General features: G+C 43.8%; 1 protein-coding gene across 2 annotated transcripts; it reads right to left on the bottom strand.

Moving 5' to 3' along the window:
- Nucleotides 1-94: 94 nt before the first annotated feature.
- Nucleotides 95-15,667, bottom strand: LOC139747923 (organic cation transporter protein-like). Of its 2 annotated transcripts, XM_071660396.1 has the most exons (13): nucleotides 15,519-15,667; nucleotides 11,194-11,281; nucleotides 10,151-10,256; nucleotides 9,479-9,587; nucleotides 7,827-7,930; nucleotides 7,454-7,608; nucleotides 5,901-6,069; nucleotides 4,814-4,961; nucleotides 3,865-3,950; nucleotides 2,378-2,637; nucleotides 1,645-1,829; nucleotides 1,393-1,538; nucleotides 95-662 (listed from the first exon to the last, which is right to left on the bottom strand). In XM_071660396.1, exons 2-13 carry the CDS (start codon nucleotides 11,273-11,275, stop codon nucleotides 581-583), a joined length of 1,632 nt encoding a protein of 543 aa, XP_071516497.1. In that variant the 5' UTR covers nucleotides 11,276-11,281; nucleotides 15,519-15,667; the 3' UTR covers nucleotides 95-580. The 2 variants fall into 2 exon arrangements, with proteins under 2 accessions (XP_071516497.1, XP_071516507.1); XM_071660406.1 differs by lacking the exon at nucleotides 11,194-11,281 and having other exon boundaries at nucleotides 15,519-15,636.
- Nucleotides 15,668-15,914: the final 247 nt, after the last annotated feature.

The raw sequence follows: 15,914 nt of genomic DNA, 5'->3' as shown, positions 1-15,914 counted from the left end.
GCTGTATAAAACTTGCATTTGACCAATTTCCTTATTTTTTTTATTTTATTTATGAGCTAGTGTCAGGATAGCAGTGTTTAAATGATACAGGATCAACAAAGGAACATCAGTACTTTATTTCAGAGCCGTTTCAGTACATATTTTGTAATGGCTAGGCTCCTTCTTTACCACACTTCTGAACGAAATATTGATTATTTACTTAGAAGGTAAAATCTTTTCTTGACATCTCAAACACTTTAAAGATTTACATTGCTGAATTTTTTTTTCACCTAAAATTATTTCATTTTTGATTTCATACGAAAGGCCTCTTTCACTGTCGGTTACTGTAATTAAAAACAAACATACAAAAAAAAAAACGGTGTGCCTTCATGTTGTATGATACCCCAAAATTCATCGTGCGAGTAAAAGTTTTTGGAAAATGAATGTCGGGATTCCTGGAATTGTGGCGTTTGGCAGAGACCAGCAGTAGTGTTGTTATGTGGCAGATATTGCCTCAAACTGAGCAGCTGGTATCGAGAAGCGTGCAGCAGACGTCACCATATTGTCTGGGTTAAGGTGAAACCCACCGATCTTGTGAAGCCTATACATCGGGTGAATTGCTACGGGTTCCTTTGTCCTCGGGACTGTCCATGTCCATTCCTTTCATCAGTATACCAGCTTTACTGTGGGATAAGAAAACAAGATTAAGGTTTGCCGTTAGCGAATCATCAGCTGATGCACAAAATTTTCGGGTCTAGCATTGTGATCTGAGTCCTATTCTTCATGTATCCTCAGTGACTAGGTTTTGGGCCATAGGATTACTCCTGCGTAGCCTATGAATATAATTTACGGTATCCCTTCGAAAGGGAACTTCATTATGCAGATAATACCTCCCGCGTCTGGCCTGTCTTCGTTTGCAGTGTGACAGAGTAATCATATTTTGTTTCGTCATGTAAACGAAACGATGTGAGAAGTGACGCTGAAACCATATGCAAGAGATACCTGTGGATGAGGATGGATAAGGCCATTCCCTAATGTGATACTAACAGGGAAGGTTCCTCTTCCGCCCCGAAATAGCTGGGATAAATATATACTTCATGCATTAGGAACCTATTATATAGTCAGCCCTTTAGTATCGAAGGTTCTAAGAAAGCATACTTAAAAAAAGATAAGAAAAAAGAGATACTATTGAGAATTGAAATAGGGGGAAAATTCAGTATCACGTGGGTAAGAAGGAAACACGATCCTTTGCGGAATGAGTGGAAATATGCAGGGACTTTCACGTCCAAATCGGTGCGGTACAAAAACTATTAATCACTCACGTTACATCCCCAAATGCTAAGTGTCCTTTAACACTTTACTCATGAGTCTGACAGTAAACCTAAACTGTAGTGGAGAGAAAAAAGGACTCACCTATGACTAGCGACTTGGTTTTCTAGTTTGGCGATGGTGTCTGGCAGCGCAACCCCAAGTGTCTCTGGCAGCGCCATTGTAGCCAGACCGGCGACCACAGACACACTCCCGAACATTATTGACGGTCCCCATGGATACACTGGCCCCTGCCGACAGTGCTTCTGGTTAGTGGAGCTGAAAATGAAGCTTGCGATTTATGCATCCAATGGTACCGTATTTGTCATTTAGTACATGCCTAAATAGTGGACTTGCCAGGTAGTCATTGACAAAAGGGGACGCCATTGAGCCGATGCGGGACATCATGAGGGACGTGCCCATGCCACGGGTTCGTACCTCCGTCGGGAACGCCTCAGAGGCATGCAAGAAAAGTATGTTGAACACGGAAGAGATGATCATCTTACCAACCATAGCCAATGTCACCATCAACCATCCTGTTCCTGGGGACGTTGGGAAGATAATTATTAACATACATGACTTGTGGTTCCTGCACAGTTGCCGTATTTATATTATCTGTTCTAGTGGGAAGACTTCTGTAGTTTTTTTTTTTTTTCTTGTAAGCTATTCCTAAGCACTCAATTTCTTTTCTTCATTACCAAAATGTAAGAAGAGGAGATGCATGTGACCGCTGTGAATGGAGATATACCGAGAGCACCCCTTTCTGTAAGCAGTAAGTGCCCAACTTGCATACGAATGTCTTCTCTATATTATGTATGTTTGAAGAACTAAAGTTATACGTAGACGGTAAGAAGTTATCGGGAGAAAGACGAGAGAAGAAAGAGTTACACAGCTTCGCTGTCTAGGAGAAGAAGGTATGATTGAGGTAAATCCTCGTATGGCTAGTCTCCATACAAAAACTGTGGGAAGCAGCATTGTTATGCTTGAGGACACCATTTTAGTTTGGTAAGTAGGAAAAAGAAATATAAAGAACTTGAACTAAGGATGAACTACTCATCTGTTACATAGGTAATCTTTCAAGTGGCCTTACGTTCATTTATGAATGGTAGAGCTAGGAGCACCACGCCACAGAACAGGAAGAAGAGCACGTTGAGTGATCGTCGGCCGCAGCGCGTCACTACGGGAATGATGAGGGTGTTGCCTGGTACCTCCATCAGACCCGTCAGCGCCATGTAAACAAAGGGGTCAGTGCTGAAGTAGTTACCGCTGAGCGACAGCCCGTAGTACACCATGCCCACCACCAGGTAGTCCACGTACATCACCAACGTTATCAACCGCAGGCGAGGTGTTCTGAGACAGATGCAAGCGCACATTGCTTTTATGAATCCCAGTCCAGCAACGCGTTTTTGTATGTAAAAGAATGTGGTTCATCCTGAACGTACGTACTGTCGTCGGTCATTAATCAGCATAGAGTATTTTTAACATTTCGACAGATCCAGAATCCTGATCAAAATTGGCATTAAAACTGGAATAAGACTAATAAAATGTTCAAATAGAATACATAGAAAATCTATGGGAGTACTCTTCATTTGATATATTTAATACCATTTTTGTTGCCTTAACGAGAACAGTTCAGCATCAGTGACCAGTTGCGTGAATTTATAAACCACACACCGCTCTCTCCTCGAATTGTTAGTCTGGTTTTTGCCTGCCTGCATGTTTCTCGTTTATGTATTAAAGGCATTAGTCCTAGCTTCGTCTCTTCGATGTATATCAACTGACTTATATTTCTCTTTAGTGTCTCCCCCTGGTGATGTGATTATTACATGAAAGTGCACTTGGGAACTTATCGTGTTTCATTTTCCCCGTGGACTCATAGGAATATATATGAATTGTGTGCATGGGTATATATGTATGTGTCTGTGTGTGTATATATATGTGTACATTGAGATGTGTAGGTATGTATATTTGCGTGTGTGGACGTGTATGTATATACATGTGTATGGGGGTGGGTTGGGCCATTTCTTTCGTCTGTTTCCTTGCGCTACCTCGCAAACGCGGGAGACAGCGACAAAGCAAAATAAAAGATATATATATATATATATATATATATATATATATATATATATATATATATATATATATATATATATATATATGCAGGCCTTCGAATAAAAGTCAAAAGGCCTTGCCTCCTACTGCCTAGACCTAGCAGACTTTTGTTCTACATGAGCATCTGAAGCAAATAACAGGCGAGGAGAGTGTCACCTGTAGATGAGCGAGGTGTGACCAGTTACTGCGTCGATGGTTACGGCATCATCATGGCGCTATAAGACATCACGGGGTTCAAGCCTTACATAAATCAGCGAGGATCTCGTTGCTTGTTGAACTTGTTTCCTCAGACTCATTTCGCACTATACTGATAATTCATTCTAATGGCGATTATCAAAAGTGACATCAACCCGAATATACTTAACCAATTTAGCCTTCATTCATCGTTCTTCACTTATCACTTAAGTCTAGAAGTTCAACACACCAGCAGGCTGTGCTGACATAAGGCTTGAGTTGTAAGCTCACCTGAAGAGAATGACAGCTTGATTTAGGTAAGATTTAAGGAGTATCTTCAAGTTGCGGTGGTTGGCTTCATCCTTAGGTTGGCTCAACTGTGGATGTGCAGGAGACATTGTTTATCTCAAATACAAAATTGAAACTCATGCGGCAGAACACTGAGGCAAAGACTAAGGCAACGTTACAAATACTTGCAGTTATAAAGATATACAAGCACTAGATTATAAATGCAATGATCATGTGAGACAGCAACCATATTATCCCGGTAAGCATTGTTTGCACGGGGAATTACTTATATTTACATTTAAGATGTCTGTCAGGTTTTTCATATTATTGGTTCAAACAGTGTTGGGGTCCGAATTATAACTGGAAAATATAGTCGCTTCGCCATGCTTTTAGATTAGTGTTAGAATCTAGATTATTTACGTGTGGAATGTTTTATCATTTCTTAGTCAGAATTTAGTCATGCGGTTAAGTTTTTATATATATATATATATATATATATATATATATATATATATATATATATATATATATATATATATATATATAAGTAAGAAAATTATGAGAACACCTCTGTTTATTTTCTCAGGGGATGAGAAAGTGGCTTAGAATATTTTTAATTTTTTTTATTAAACGTTATGATGAAGATGGAGCCGCTGTAATGTATAAACTTAGATGTATTAACGTTACGTTTAGACATTTTTAGTAATCTGCTTCACATTGGGTATTATGTCAATATGCTTCATCTTCCTCTAGATCATCATTATTATTATTCGTTTCCAGTGTAATAAGTATGTGTAATGCAGGTTGATTTTAAAGGGACAGTAGTGACAGATTACTATTATGGTATCTACTCAAGTCTAAGAAAAGTAAACTTGATAAACTGACCTGGTCAGGATGCTTCAAAACAAGCTGCATGAAAGGCAAGCTGAAGGTCGGCTTGATGTGCACTTACTTCAGTTTGTTCGTTCTTCAGGATGTAAAAAACCTCTTCTACAGGTGGGAGGGAAACTTTGTTCCATTTGGCTGCTCTCTCGAGGACCTTGAGGGCCCGTTCATGATGCCCTCTTACAGCCAGCCAGCGCGGCGACTCGTCCATCACCCTGGGAAACACCAGGCTACAACATCCGTCCATTACCGTAGGGAACGCCCTGCTACAAGACCTATCCTTCACCCTGAGGAACACCAGGCTACAACATCCCTCCATTGCCGTGGGGAACGCCCTGCTACAAGACCTATCCTTCACCCTGAGGAACACCAGGGTACAACATCCGTCCATTACCGTAGGGAACGCCCTGCTACAAGACCTATCCTTCACCCTGAGGAACACCAGGGTACAGCATCCGTCCATTACCGTAGGGAACGCCCTACCACAAGACCTATCCTTCACCCTGAGGAACACCAGGGTACAACATCCGTCCATTGCCGTGGGAAACGCCCTGCTACAAGACCTATCCTTCACCCTGAGGAACACCAGGGTACAAGACCCATCCATCGCCTTAGGGAACACCAAGCTACAAAACGGAGCCACTCTTCAGGCAAACAGTCTCTATATACCATGTGTGTGGACGAGAGCATACTTCAGCAAAATAGGCGTCCAGTACGTCACGACACCTCTTCAAGTATATTTATTAAACATTTCCCGGCTGTCATACTGTCCCGACTGAATTGTCTTACAAACTTTTAAAACCTAGGATTCCTTTTCTATATGTAAATGATGGCTCATTTTATGAACCCTACCATCTGACAAGCTATTATGAGCTAGGTTTCCTTTTTCATATAAAAGCCGAATCATTTTATGATCCTAGCTCATTTTATGAATGACCCTATCACCTGGTACCATTGTGAGTAGCTGCCATAGTTTGATATCTTACTCCTATTGACTTGTAGTTTAAAAAGAATTTCGTCAGCGTTTATTTTTGATTTGCCAGTAGGTGTATTTCAAGAATATTTAACGTCTAGTCATGGCTGAAAGTGTACAAAGTTGGCACTTGCGAACTGGGAAGGTACGCAGCTGCTGTGAACGATGACTCGGTACTGACCACAGTGTGGGTAGGAAGAGGAAGCAGGGCAGGGAGACGGCCAGCTGGAGCCACCGCCAGTCTCGTATCAGGTAGGCTACGCCGCCCCACGCCATGGTGCCCAGCCCCCACGACAGGAAGAGCGACACCCCCAACGCTGACCGCATCTTGGGCACCGCCACCTCCATCGCTACCAGGCATACCACAAGACTTTATTACCTTCATGCTTCGTTTATAAGTAAAATGGCAATGCTCGCATTAAGTAATAAAGACATTTACAAGACATCAAAACTTCTGCACCAGAATCAGAAAATATTTAGTTTACATTGTATGTATAGATTTATGTAGGCATCGAGGAAGTAAATCGACAATAACGGAAATATTCTGCCAAATTTTAGCTAAAAGAACGTTGAACCTTGCAGCCCTCGGAGCCATTTTTAGACGACTCCTGCATGGCTCATGTCCATATATATATATATATGGTAAAGTGTGTGGAAGAAGAAAGTTAAGAGTAAATGTGAATAAGAGCAAGGTTATTAGGTACAGTAGGGTTGAGGGTCAAGTCAATTGGGAGGTGAGTTTGAATGGAGAAAAACTGGAGGAAGTGAAGTGTTTTAGATATCTGGGAGTGGATCTGTCAGCGGATGGGACCATGGAAGCGGAAGTGGATCATAGGGTGGGGGAGGGGGCGAAAATTTTGGGAGCCTTGAAAAATGTGTGGAAGTCGAGAACATTATCTCGGAAAGCAAAAATGGGTATGTTTGAAGGAATAGTGGTTCCAACAATGTTGTATGGTTGCGAGGCGTGGGCTATGGATAGAGTTGTGCGCAGGAGGATGGATGTGCTGGAAATGAGATGTTTGAGGACAATGTGTGGTGTGAGGTGGTTTGATCGAGTAAGTAACGTAAGGGTAAGAGAGATGTGTGGAAATAAAAAGAGCGTGGTTGAGAGAGCAGAAGAGGGTGTTTTGAAATGGTTTGGGCACATGGAGAGAATGAGTGAGGAAAGATTGACCAAGAGGATATATGTGTCGGAGGTGGAGGGAACGAGGAGAAGAGGGAGACCAAATTGGAGGTGGAAAGATGGAGTGAAAAAGATTTTGTGTGATCGGGGCCTGAACATGCAGGAAGGTGAAAGGAGGGCAAGGAATAGAGTGAATTGGAGCGATGTGGTATACAGGGGTTGACGTGCTGTCAGTGGAGTGAATCAAGGCATGTGAAGCGTCTGGGGTAAACCATGGAAAGCTGTGTAGGTATGTATATTTGCGTGTGTGGACGTGTGTATGTACATGTGTATGGGGGGGGGTTGGGCCATTTCTTTCGTCTGTTTCCTTGCGCTACCTCGCAAACGCGGGAGACAGCGACAAAGTATAAAAAAAAAAAAAAAAAAAAAAAAAAAAAAATATATATATATATATATATATATATATATATATATATGTGTGTGTGTGTGTGTGTGTGTGTGTGTGTGTGTGTGCTTTTAAAGTAAACGTAAGTGAAAATAACGACGGTAATTTAATTTCAATACTTGTTTTTCACGGCTAGGCCGAATAACGAATATGAGTTTGGACGCACCCAGGATATACCCAGTCTGGAGCGATGTGGGGTGCATGAGACCCATCAGGAAGCGGGACACCAGCAGCAACGGGAGGCTGGGCAACCAGCAGGAACCCACCGCCATCACAGAATAGAGCACGGAGCTGATGGCCACCATCGGCAGCCGCCCAAACCTGACGGTGGACCAGAGTTCTTACAACGGGATGAGACGTATGATGAGATATAATGGAATTACAGCGACGTTCAAGAACAAAAAAAAAAAGGCCTTATATTTACATATGTAATGTATGAAGGATTTGACCTAAGATTAGCGTACAGGTCAGATGTAGAGGTCCCAACTGACCATCTCGTAGCGGATGGACGAGTCTTTAGGTTGGGATGAGTCACTGACCTGTCAGCAAGGATGCCGTTGAGCGGTGCGCCGACGAAGATGCCAAACATGTAGATGCTCTGGTAGGTTGTGCGAAGGTACTCCCGGCCGCACACCAGCGCGAACTGCGGGATAGCTATGTGTTACAGGCAGTGGCTGTAGGTAAGGGTTGGCACCGTGCATATGTGGGTCCTCCTCAGTTGCCTGTGGATCTATTTGCTGGAAGTTTCATGACCTGTTTTAGAAATTGTGTTGTTCGATAAACTGTGCCATCAGTCTCATCCTATTCGTAAATATTATAGTGAGTATATAACCAATCCACTGGACTATCGAGCAGATATTTTCTAGCACCTCTTGTACTACGAACATTTTCATAATGCTGTGTCCCGCCATAGCGTCAGGAACAGTCGAAGAAAAGGTCTCATTCACTCACGTCCATTCTCAGGCTTTCTGTCCAGGCCCCCTATCCACAACCAGGCAACACAGGCCTTACCGTGATTACCTTGCGGCTGTTTCATATACCCTGGTTTAGTCCATCAGCAGCGCGTCGCCCCTTGTATACCACATCGCACGCCTTTCACCCTCCTGCATGTTCGTAGCGCTATTCAATACAATCTCGTTATTGCTTCTTCCAGTTCAAGATGCTGCATGAACCGGAACAGAGAGAGAGAGAGAGAGAGAGAGAGAGAGAGAGAGAGAGAGAGAGAGAGAGAGAGAGAGAGAGAGAGAGAGAGAGAGAGAGAGAGAGAGAGAGAGAGACTGGGATGAAAATGAGCTGTTGTGTGTAAAAGGAAATTATCAGCGCGTAAGAGTGAGCAAAGTTTGGGCGAGATCACTTATAGAGAAAAAAAAAGTAGACGACAGGATAAAACCCAGCGGAACACCACTGTTGATAGGACCAGAGGATGATGTCTCGCTATCATTTACGACAGCGCTTTTAATGGCCCGTGGTTAAGCTATGCAGTAAAGAACAGAGAGAAGCAGAAAAAAGTGATGTTCAGAAAGCAAAGACTTGTGCCGCACCTTGTTACATGCTTTGGAAATGTAGAGGGCTAAGTTAAAAGACTCACCAAAGTCCTTGTGAGTTGATGAGTACAAGCGAGTCTTATACGAAAGATCACCACTGGATCCCGCACTGAGAAAGCCTTATGGTGTTACTGGAAAGAATGGAATGGGATTCTTAATGCTTGAGAAAGCGAGGTTTTAGAGGAGTTCCACAGACTTACATGATGCCGGAAGTGAGAGCAGTAAGTCGATAATTGAAAGAGATAGAGCCGTCTCCTTTTTTAGGGTTAGGCTGCACCAAGGCATGCTTCCGAGAAGGAAAATTCTTGGTTTTATAGCAAGGGTCGGTGCCAGCTCAGGAGACACGACCATATGAAATGAAAGAATTAACTGATTAAACATGAGAGGTATCTCAGTCATACCTAATTAGGTCTCTTTGGTGTTCTCTCGATCGCACTCTCTCTCTCTCTCTCTCTCTCTCTCTCTCTCTCTCTCTCTCTCTCTCTCTCTCTCTCTCTCTCTCTCTCTCTCTCTCTCTCTCTCTCTCTCTCTCTCTCTCTCTCTCTCTCTCTCTCATGCACTCCCTTTCTGTCGCTCACTCCTCTGCTCCCCCACTCGCTCGTCCAACCCTTCACTCCCGAGTACCCTGATCAATAAGGAGGATTTACTTCGGATGTCACCGTGGAGGAGAAGACGGAGTCGTCGTAGCCCCACCGTGAGCAAGGCTGCTCTTCCTCCGCCGAGCCGTCGACCCCCACCACTGTATACCCACACGAGCTGCAGAGAGATCGTTTCTTAAATTAATTCCATACACGTTGATGACATTATTATTACTATATTATAGGTTTTTTTCATCGTATCGTTAATATTTTATTCATGAAGATTTCATGTACAATTTTTGTCATATACTTATGATGAAAAATATTATCACTAACAGATTTAGGTGTGTGTGTGTGTGTGTGTGTGTGTGTGTGTGTGTGTGTGTGTGTGTGTGTGTGTTGTACTGATGAGTTACATCCATAACACTCAGCACTTAATTGTCACCGTCTCCCACTTTGTTACAGTGTCACCTGCCCAGCAAGGTAAGGTTCAGCTCCGACACAACACTGCCCACAGTGCTTCAGTCTCGGCAAGTAATAATCGTATCAGGCGTACAAACACTATCAAGATATCAAACAACCCCCGTGTCAGAGGTTAGTGTCAATGGAGTTACAGTAAAGGTTAAATATGTGTCACTTTTGAAGTGGAATACGAAAGGTGAGAGAGATAGGGCCATGTTGACACTAGTGGGAGACGGCGGTGAGGTGGTTGCAGGCAGACATAACCCAGGGTTAACTGACTCATGGGTGAGGTTGACGTGCTGTGACGGCGGCGGGAGGCAAGTGTGGTTCACCCTGGGGGCGAGGAAGGCTCCACCCAGGGTATGGAAGGCTGTCATGCAGAACCCTGCCGGTGGGAAACAGAAACTTTCAATCCTCACACATACGCCGGTGCTCAAAAATAAAAGCATTTTGAATTCATCACTTATTATGTATTAATGACACGTTAGTATTCGTGTGTCGCTTTTGTTTTGATATATTTCCAACATGGGCTGTGGGCATTTTTTTTTTCAACGCCCTGCACTTACAGGCCTTTTACTTAATACAGTAACTCACCGAAAAACTTATAAATTTATCATCTACTCTCACCCTTACTAATTCAAAATTTTGCCCTGGCATTATATACCGATATTATAAGGACCAGCCTCCTATCGTAATAACAGATTCTTAAATGCAGTGGTACTAAGGTTCTACTGCACCAGACTATAAGGGAGTACCTAAGTTATTTACTTTGGTTATCCCTTAATAAACCGTTTTTTCTTATTACTAGTTTTGGGAAACTGTTAAGTTGGGAGCACTAACGTAGCAATTTAGTATAAAGTACACCACCGAAACCATAATAAAGTAGTACTAATGTAGCATTGAGGGAAATTTGCCCTGCCTCTGCCCACAGACATGCAAATGGGGAATCAAATACCCATAGATAGTGCACACCTTACTCTGGTAAAATCGAGAGGTAATCAAGAACACTGAGTGCTTGCAAGTGAAAATGCTTTACTCGATAACTTGAATAGAGATGGACGAAAGTAAATACGGAGAAAGTAAAGAGAGCAACAAGATTCAACCCAATATTTTCAGGCATAATGAGAGATGTGAGCTACGGAGAAAAAAAGAAAAGAAAATCAGGTCCTTGCAAAGCACCAGTGAGAAAGTGACTCAATAGGAGGTTTATCGATGAAGACAGAGCAAGGGAAGAGGTGGAGAAAAGATCATACATTAGGAGAAGGGAAGAAGAGACAAGCTCCTTTTCCGTCATGCACAGTCGGTTAATGACACACACTTACAGTAGGAGAGGGAGATGAAATGGAATATGTTCCAGGGTCCGGTGCCCAGCAGGGTCATGAGGTCGTCCAGGTGGCCGCCCATCGCTGCCTGGGGATGTCAGGCTTAGGTTAGGGCTGGATCTCCGACACGATCCAGGGATGGCGAGAGAGATGTGTCATCATCATGGTGATGTTTATGGTGATTGTGGCATGGAGGTGTTCGTTTTGATGACCGTGATGTGATTGTTAATGAAGAGTGTTGAGGTTTGTGGCCACAGCAGTGGCTTGTGGCTTTCCCCGATGACCACAGCAATGGTCTGCGACCTCTTCAGTGGCCTAATCAATGGTTTGTAACCACCCGACGGCAACAGTTTGTGACCCCGACAGCCACACAGCAATGGTTTGTGACCTTCCTGGTGTCCCACAGCGATAATCTGTGACCTCTGATGGTCACAGCAATAGTTTGTGACCCCGACTACCAGAACAATGGTTTGTGACCTCCCTGATGGCCACAGCAATAGCCTGTGACCCCGACGACCACAGCAATGGTTTGCGACCTCCCTGATGGCTGCAGCAATTGTTTGTGACCTGACGGCCACAGCAATGGTTTGTGACTTCCTCGACGGCCACAGCAATAGTTTTTGACCTCCCGACAGTCACAGCTGTAGTTTGCGACCCTGACGACTACAGCAATAGTTTCTGACCTCCCGACGGCCACAGCAATAGTTTGTGACTTCCGTGGTGACCTCCCGACAGCCAGAACAATGGTTTGTGACCTCCCGACTGCCACAACCATGGTTTGTGACCTCCCGACAGCCGCAGGCCGCACCACCTGTAATGAGGGGATTGCTGTGGTGGTGTAGCGGAGCGGCCAGCCTCCCACCACCTGTTATTGGACTTGATGAAGAATTTCCTCAACGTTATTGTTCCCCCAGCAGCACAAGTGACGCCGCTTACAGTGGTCGGTCTCCTACCGCCTCCTCATCTTGCATATACCCTCGTATTCCCCTGATCATCGTTGAAGGCGACTTAAAAGGGGGGCTAGAACTGGGGGAAGGATACCCTCCTCTTCTTGGATTTCAATTTCTCAAAGATGGAACAGTCGCAGGGGTCAAGCGAGGAGTGCACGTCCTCCTCGAGGGCTCAAGGTGGAGTTTCTGAACGTGCGTGGACGTAACCAGGATGAGAAGGGAGGGGCAGATATTATGTTGGGTGAGAGGAAACTGGACATCCTGGCTGTTGGCGGAACAAAGCTCAGGAGCATGGAGGTGTAATGGTATGGGAATGTATTAAGGGTAAAGTCAGGGGGGGCTAGTGTGAGGTGGAGAGCAAAGGATTGGGTGGCACTGATTCTCCTGAAGGAGTTGTGGGAATGTGCGAGTATCAGGAAGAGACCACCTAACCTGTGGGTGAAAACGAGTGATTTGCGAGAGTTGGAGGACTGTCACTACTTCTGCAACATGTTTTCGAAGTGAATGGTGAGGAGAACAAGAGAACAAGTAAGAGCATCAGTGAAGGGAGCTAATGAGGAAGTGGTAACTGGCGCAAATGAAGTGATAAAAGAGATGGAGCGAGTCTTCTGAAGGACTGTTGAATATGTTAGATGTTTAGATGGCAGATATGGGATGTTTGGAACGTGGAGGTAAGCGAAGCGATAGACACAACACATGATTTGGTGGAAACGGAAGAGGTGGTGGATGCTTTGCATAACATGACATGCGGCAAAGCGGTTAGAGTGGATAAGACTCCCGCTGAATTTCTCAGGAAAAGAGGTGACAGTGTTGATGATCAGTTGATTAGGATTTCCACTGTATCTGCGGCTTAAGGTGAGGTGCCTGTATAGTGCCATTGTACGAGTCCAAGAGGAGCAAAAGCCGATGTTTGAATTACAGACGCTTGTTTGTTTCGGAGAAACAGTAAGGTTGCAACAGTGGTAGAGGATGTATGAATCGGGTGTTTGACTTAAAGAATCTTTATGGAAAAACCAAGAGAAAGAGAATTTGTATATGGTAAATGGAAAAAGCTTATGATAGGGTTAACAGAAATGCTTTGCGGAAGGTGTTACGAATATATCGTGCAGGAGGAAAGTTACTAAATGCATTGAGGAGTTGTTATCGAAAAATTAAGACGTGTGCAGTTAGAAATAGAAAAATCTGAGTGGTTCCAGATAAATGTGGGTCTTCGGCAAGGGTGTTTAATGTCACCATGGCTGTCCGATCTGTTTATGGATAGGGTATTGAGGGAAGTAAAAACGAGGGTCTTGGAAAGAGGAGCAGGTTTGTGGTGGTGGGTGTGGGGGGAGGGGGAATGCATCAGTTGCTGTTTACTGGTAACACGGTTCTGGGAGCAGACTCGAGTGAGAAGCAGGTGTTTGGGTTAGGGAGAGTTGTGTGAAAGGAGGAAGCTGAGGGTTAATGCGAATAAAAGGAAGGTTATAGAGTTTCGTAGCAGAGGTTCACAGGTTGATTGGAGTTTGATTTCAGAAGGAGAGAACCTGGAAGAAGAGGAGTGTTTTAGATACCTGGGAGTAGGCATGACAGCGGACTAAACAGACTGAAGTATGCCATACGGTGGGTGAGGGGCTAAGTCCAGTATGCATTTAGGAGTGTGTAGAAACTGTCTACGAGGTCTAAAGATGGGTATGTTTAATGATATAGTAGTCCCGGCGGTGTTCTATGGATGCGGGGCGTGTGCCACTGACAGCAAAGTACGGAGAAGTGTGGATATGTTGAAAGTGAAATGCTTAAGGATACTGTGTGATGCGAGGAAGGTTGGTCGAGTGAGACAGGGTAAGAGAAGGGCTTGATTGTAAGGAGAGAATGGTTGAGAAAGCTGGGGACGCTGTGCTGAAATTGGGATTGTAAGGAGAGAATGGTTGAGAAAGCTGGGGACGCTGTGCTGAAATTGGGATTGTAAGGAGAGAATGGTTGAGAAAGCTGGGGACGCTGTGCTGAAATTGGTTTTGGATATATGCAGAGGATGAGTGAGAAGCTGACTGAAGAGGATATACCTATTGGAAGTGAAGGGGACAAGGAGAAGGGAGGAAACCGACTGGGAGGTGGAATCACCCTGGGACCTTCTTACACCACCTACCAAGAGGCCCTCATGTTGCTGAACCTCACAAACCCCTGTCACAGAGACCTCCTCTCTCTCTCTCTCTCTCTCTCTCTCTCTCTCTCTCTCTCTCTCTCTCTCTCTCTCTCTCTCTCTCCAACAGCCGACTTATTTCCAATCAGAGCTCGTGCAGACAGATATAACAACAGTCCTATATCTACCATCACTTAATATTCCGTCAAGCTCATAATGTATAGATCGTAACATTGACTGTAATCATTCTTGTGTATCTGCCACCCTGGCTGTTTAAATGCACCTCACCCATATGCTTATCCCAAGTGTGTTACGTAATATCCAGCTCACCCTAATCTTAAGCTCCTGTATGATTAGGTAACTCATTTATTATGGCCTCCCAATTCTGTAATATCTGTAATACCTGAAATATGTATTTAGCCAAACGGCTGCTTACATCCAGTAAACCGTTACTTATTTATTTGCTACTATTTGTTTATAACCATTTAGCCATAACTCCGCCCTAGTTAGGCTCTCTCGTGACTTCTAGCCATGTAGCGTTGTCCAAAACAAGCACTTCCGTGTGTTTTTACATAAGCACTGAGAAAACAAGAAAGTTGCTTTTACAGCTCGCAGAGTTTTTCTTTAATGAAACAATAATGAGTCCACGAACAGCTGGGGTAAGTTTGTTTGTGACGTATGTACAACAGCAGTGCTATTCAAGTGTATCCACACTTGGAAATACATCGTCAATTGCTAAAAAGAATGGTCAGGATTCTGAAACAATTGCTGTGTCATATAAATTGAATATAGTTGTGTTCATATAACAGTATACACCTATAAAGTTTATTATCTAAATTTTACCAGTTAAGCATGCCCGGCTTGTGATTTTGATTCGAGGAGCCATTATTGTTGACCAACTTGACCACAAGCAACAAATAACATGACTCATGTAGAGGTACAATATGACTGTTCTCTCTCTTGAAGTGTTTCTTTATACCACACGATTAGAGAAGGCACGGGGTATTTATTTACTAGCTCGCCCGCTCTTACGCCAATATATTTTTTCAGATCCGATCCACACATACCTAAATACTACCTTACTGTAAACTGAGCAGATCGAGCGTTTGTGCTTTCATCCCAAAGATTCGCCAACTTTGTAGGCTATAATTTTTTTTTTTTTCCACATGGGACGAAATACACGCCTATAAACATTTCTCGTCCTAGTCCTATTCGATGTCCACCGCTGATCATCCTCGGACTCAATAAACTGTACAAACCTCAGTCAGCTTCAGTGGGGCCGCAGCCGCCTAGTGAGATTTCCTCGAGTGTGATGCTCGGGCAGGAGGTATCCACAGCTTCACCTTCTCACGCTGTGAGGACGACTGAGCTGTGAAGAGAGCGACGGTGTTTTTGCTTCAGCCATCTGTGACGTCACCTCAGCTTTAATTTGTTCTATGGAAATGCACATGTGTTTTTATAGGTTCTAAAGTTCGCTGTCTTGAACTCGGTGTGCGCGATCTGTTAATTTGAATGTCAGGAATAAGTAATGTGAATAGGAAAACTGGTTTGCACACAGAGGTTGACAGGTGGTTGTTTGACATGGAAGGTTTAAGCATAAACATTATTCAAGACTGTGAAGTGAAGGCGTGACCTTACGACTGAACTTGCCTTAA

This window comes from Panulirus ornatus, chromosome 5 (genome assembly GCF_036320965.1).
Source record: "Panulirus ornatus isolate Po-2019 chromosome 5, ASM3632096v1, whole genome shotgun sequence".
NCBI lineage: Eukaryota > Metazoa > Arthropoda > Malacostraca > Decapoda > Palinuridae > Panulirus > Panulirus ornatus.
The sequence above is the reverse complement of the archived record's forward strand: the minus strand, read 5'-3'. Positions and strand labels throughout refer to the sequence as shown.

Excerpts from the sequence above, each read along its gene's own strand:
- LOC139747923 (XM_071660396.1), bottom strand. The coding sequence starts at position 11,275 with ATGGGCGGCCACCTGGACGACCTCATGACCCTGCTGGGCACCGGACCC. Across the intron at positions 10,257-11,193 it reads TTTCATCTCCCTCTCCTACT|GGTTCTGCATGACAGCCTTC; the intron begins GTAAGTGTGTGT and ends TCCCACCGGCAG. Across the intron at positions 7,609-7,826 it reads AACGGCATCCTTGCTGACAG|GTTTGGGCGGCTGCCGATGG; the intron begins GTCAGTGACTCA and ends GTCCACCGTCAG.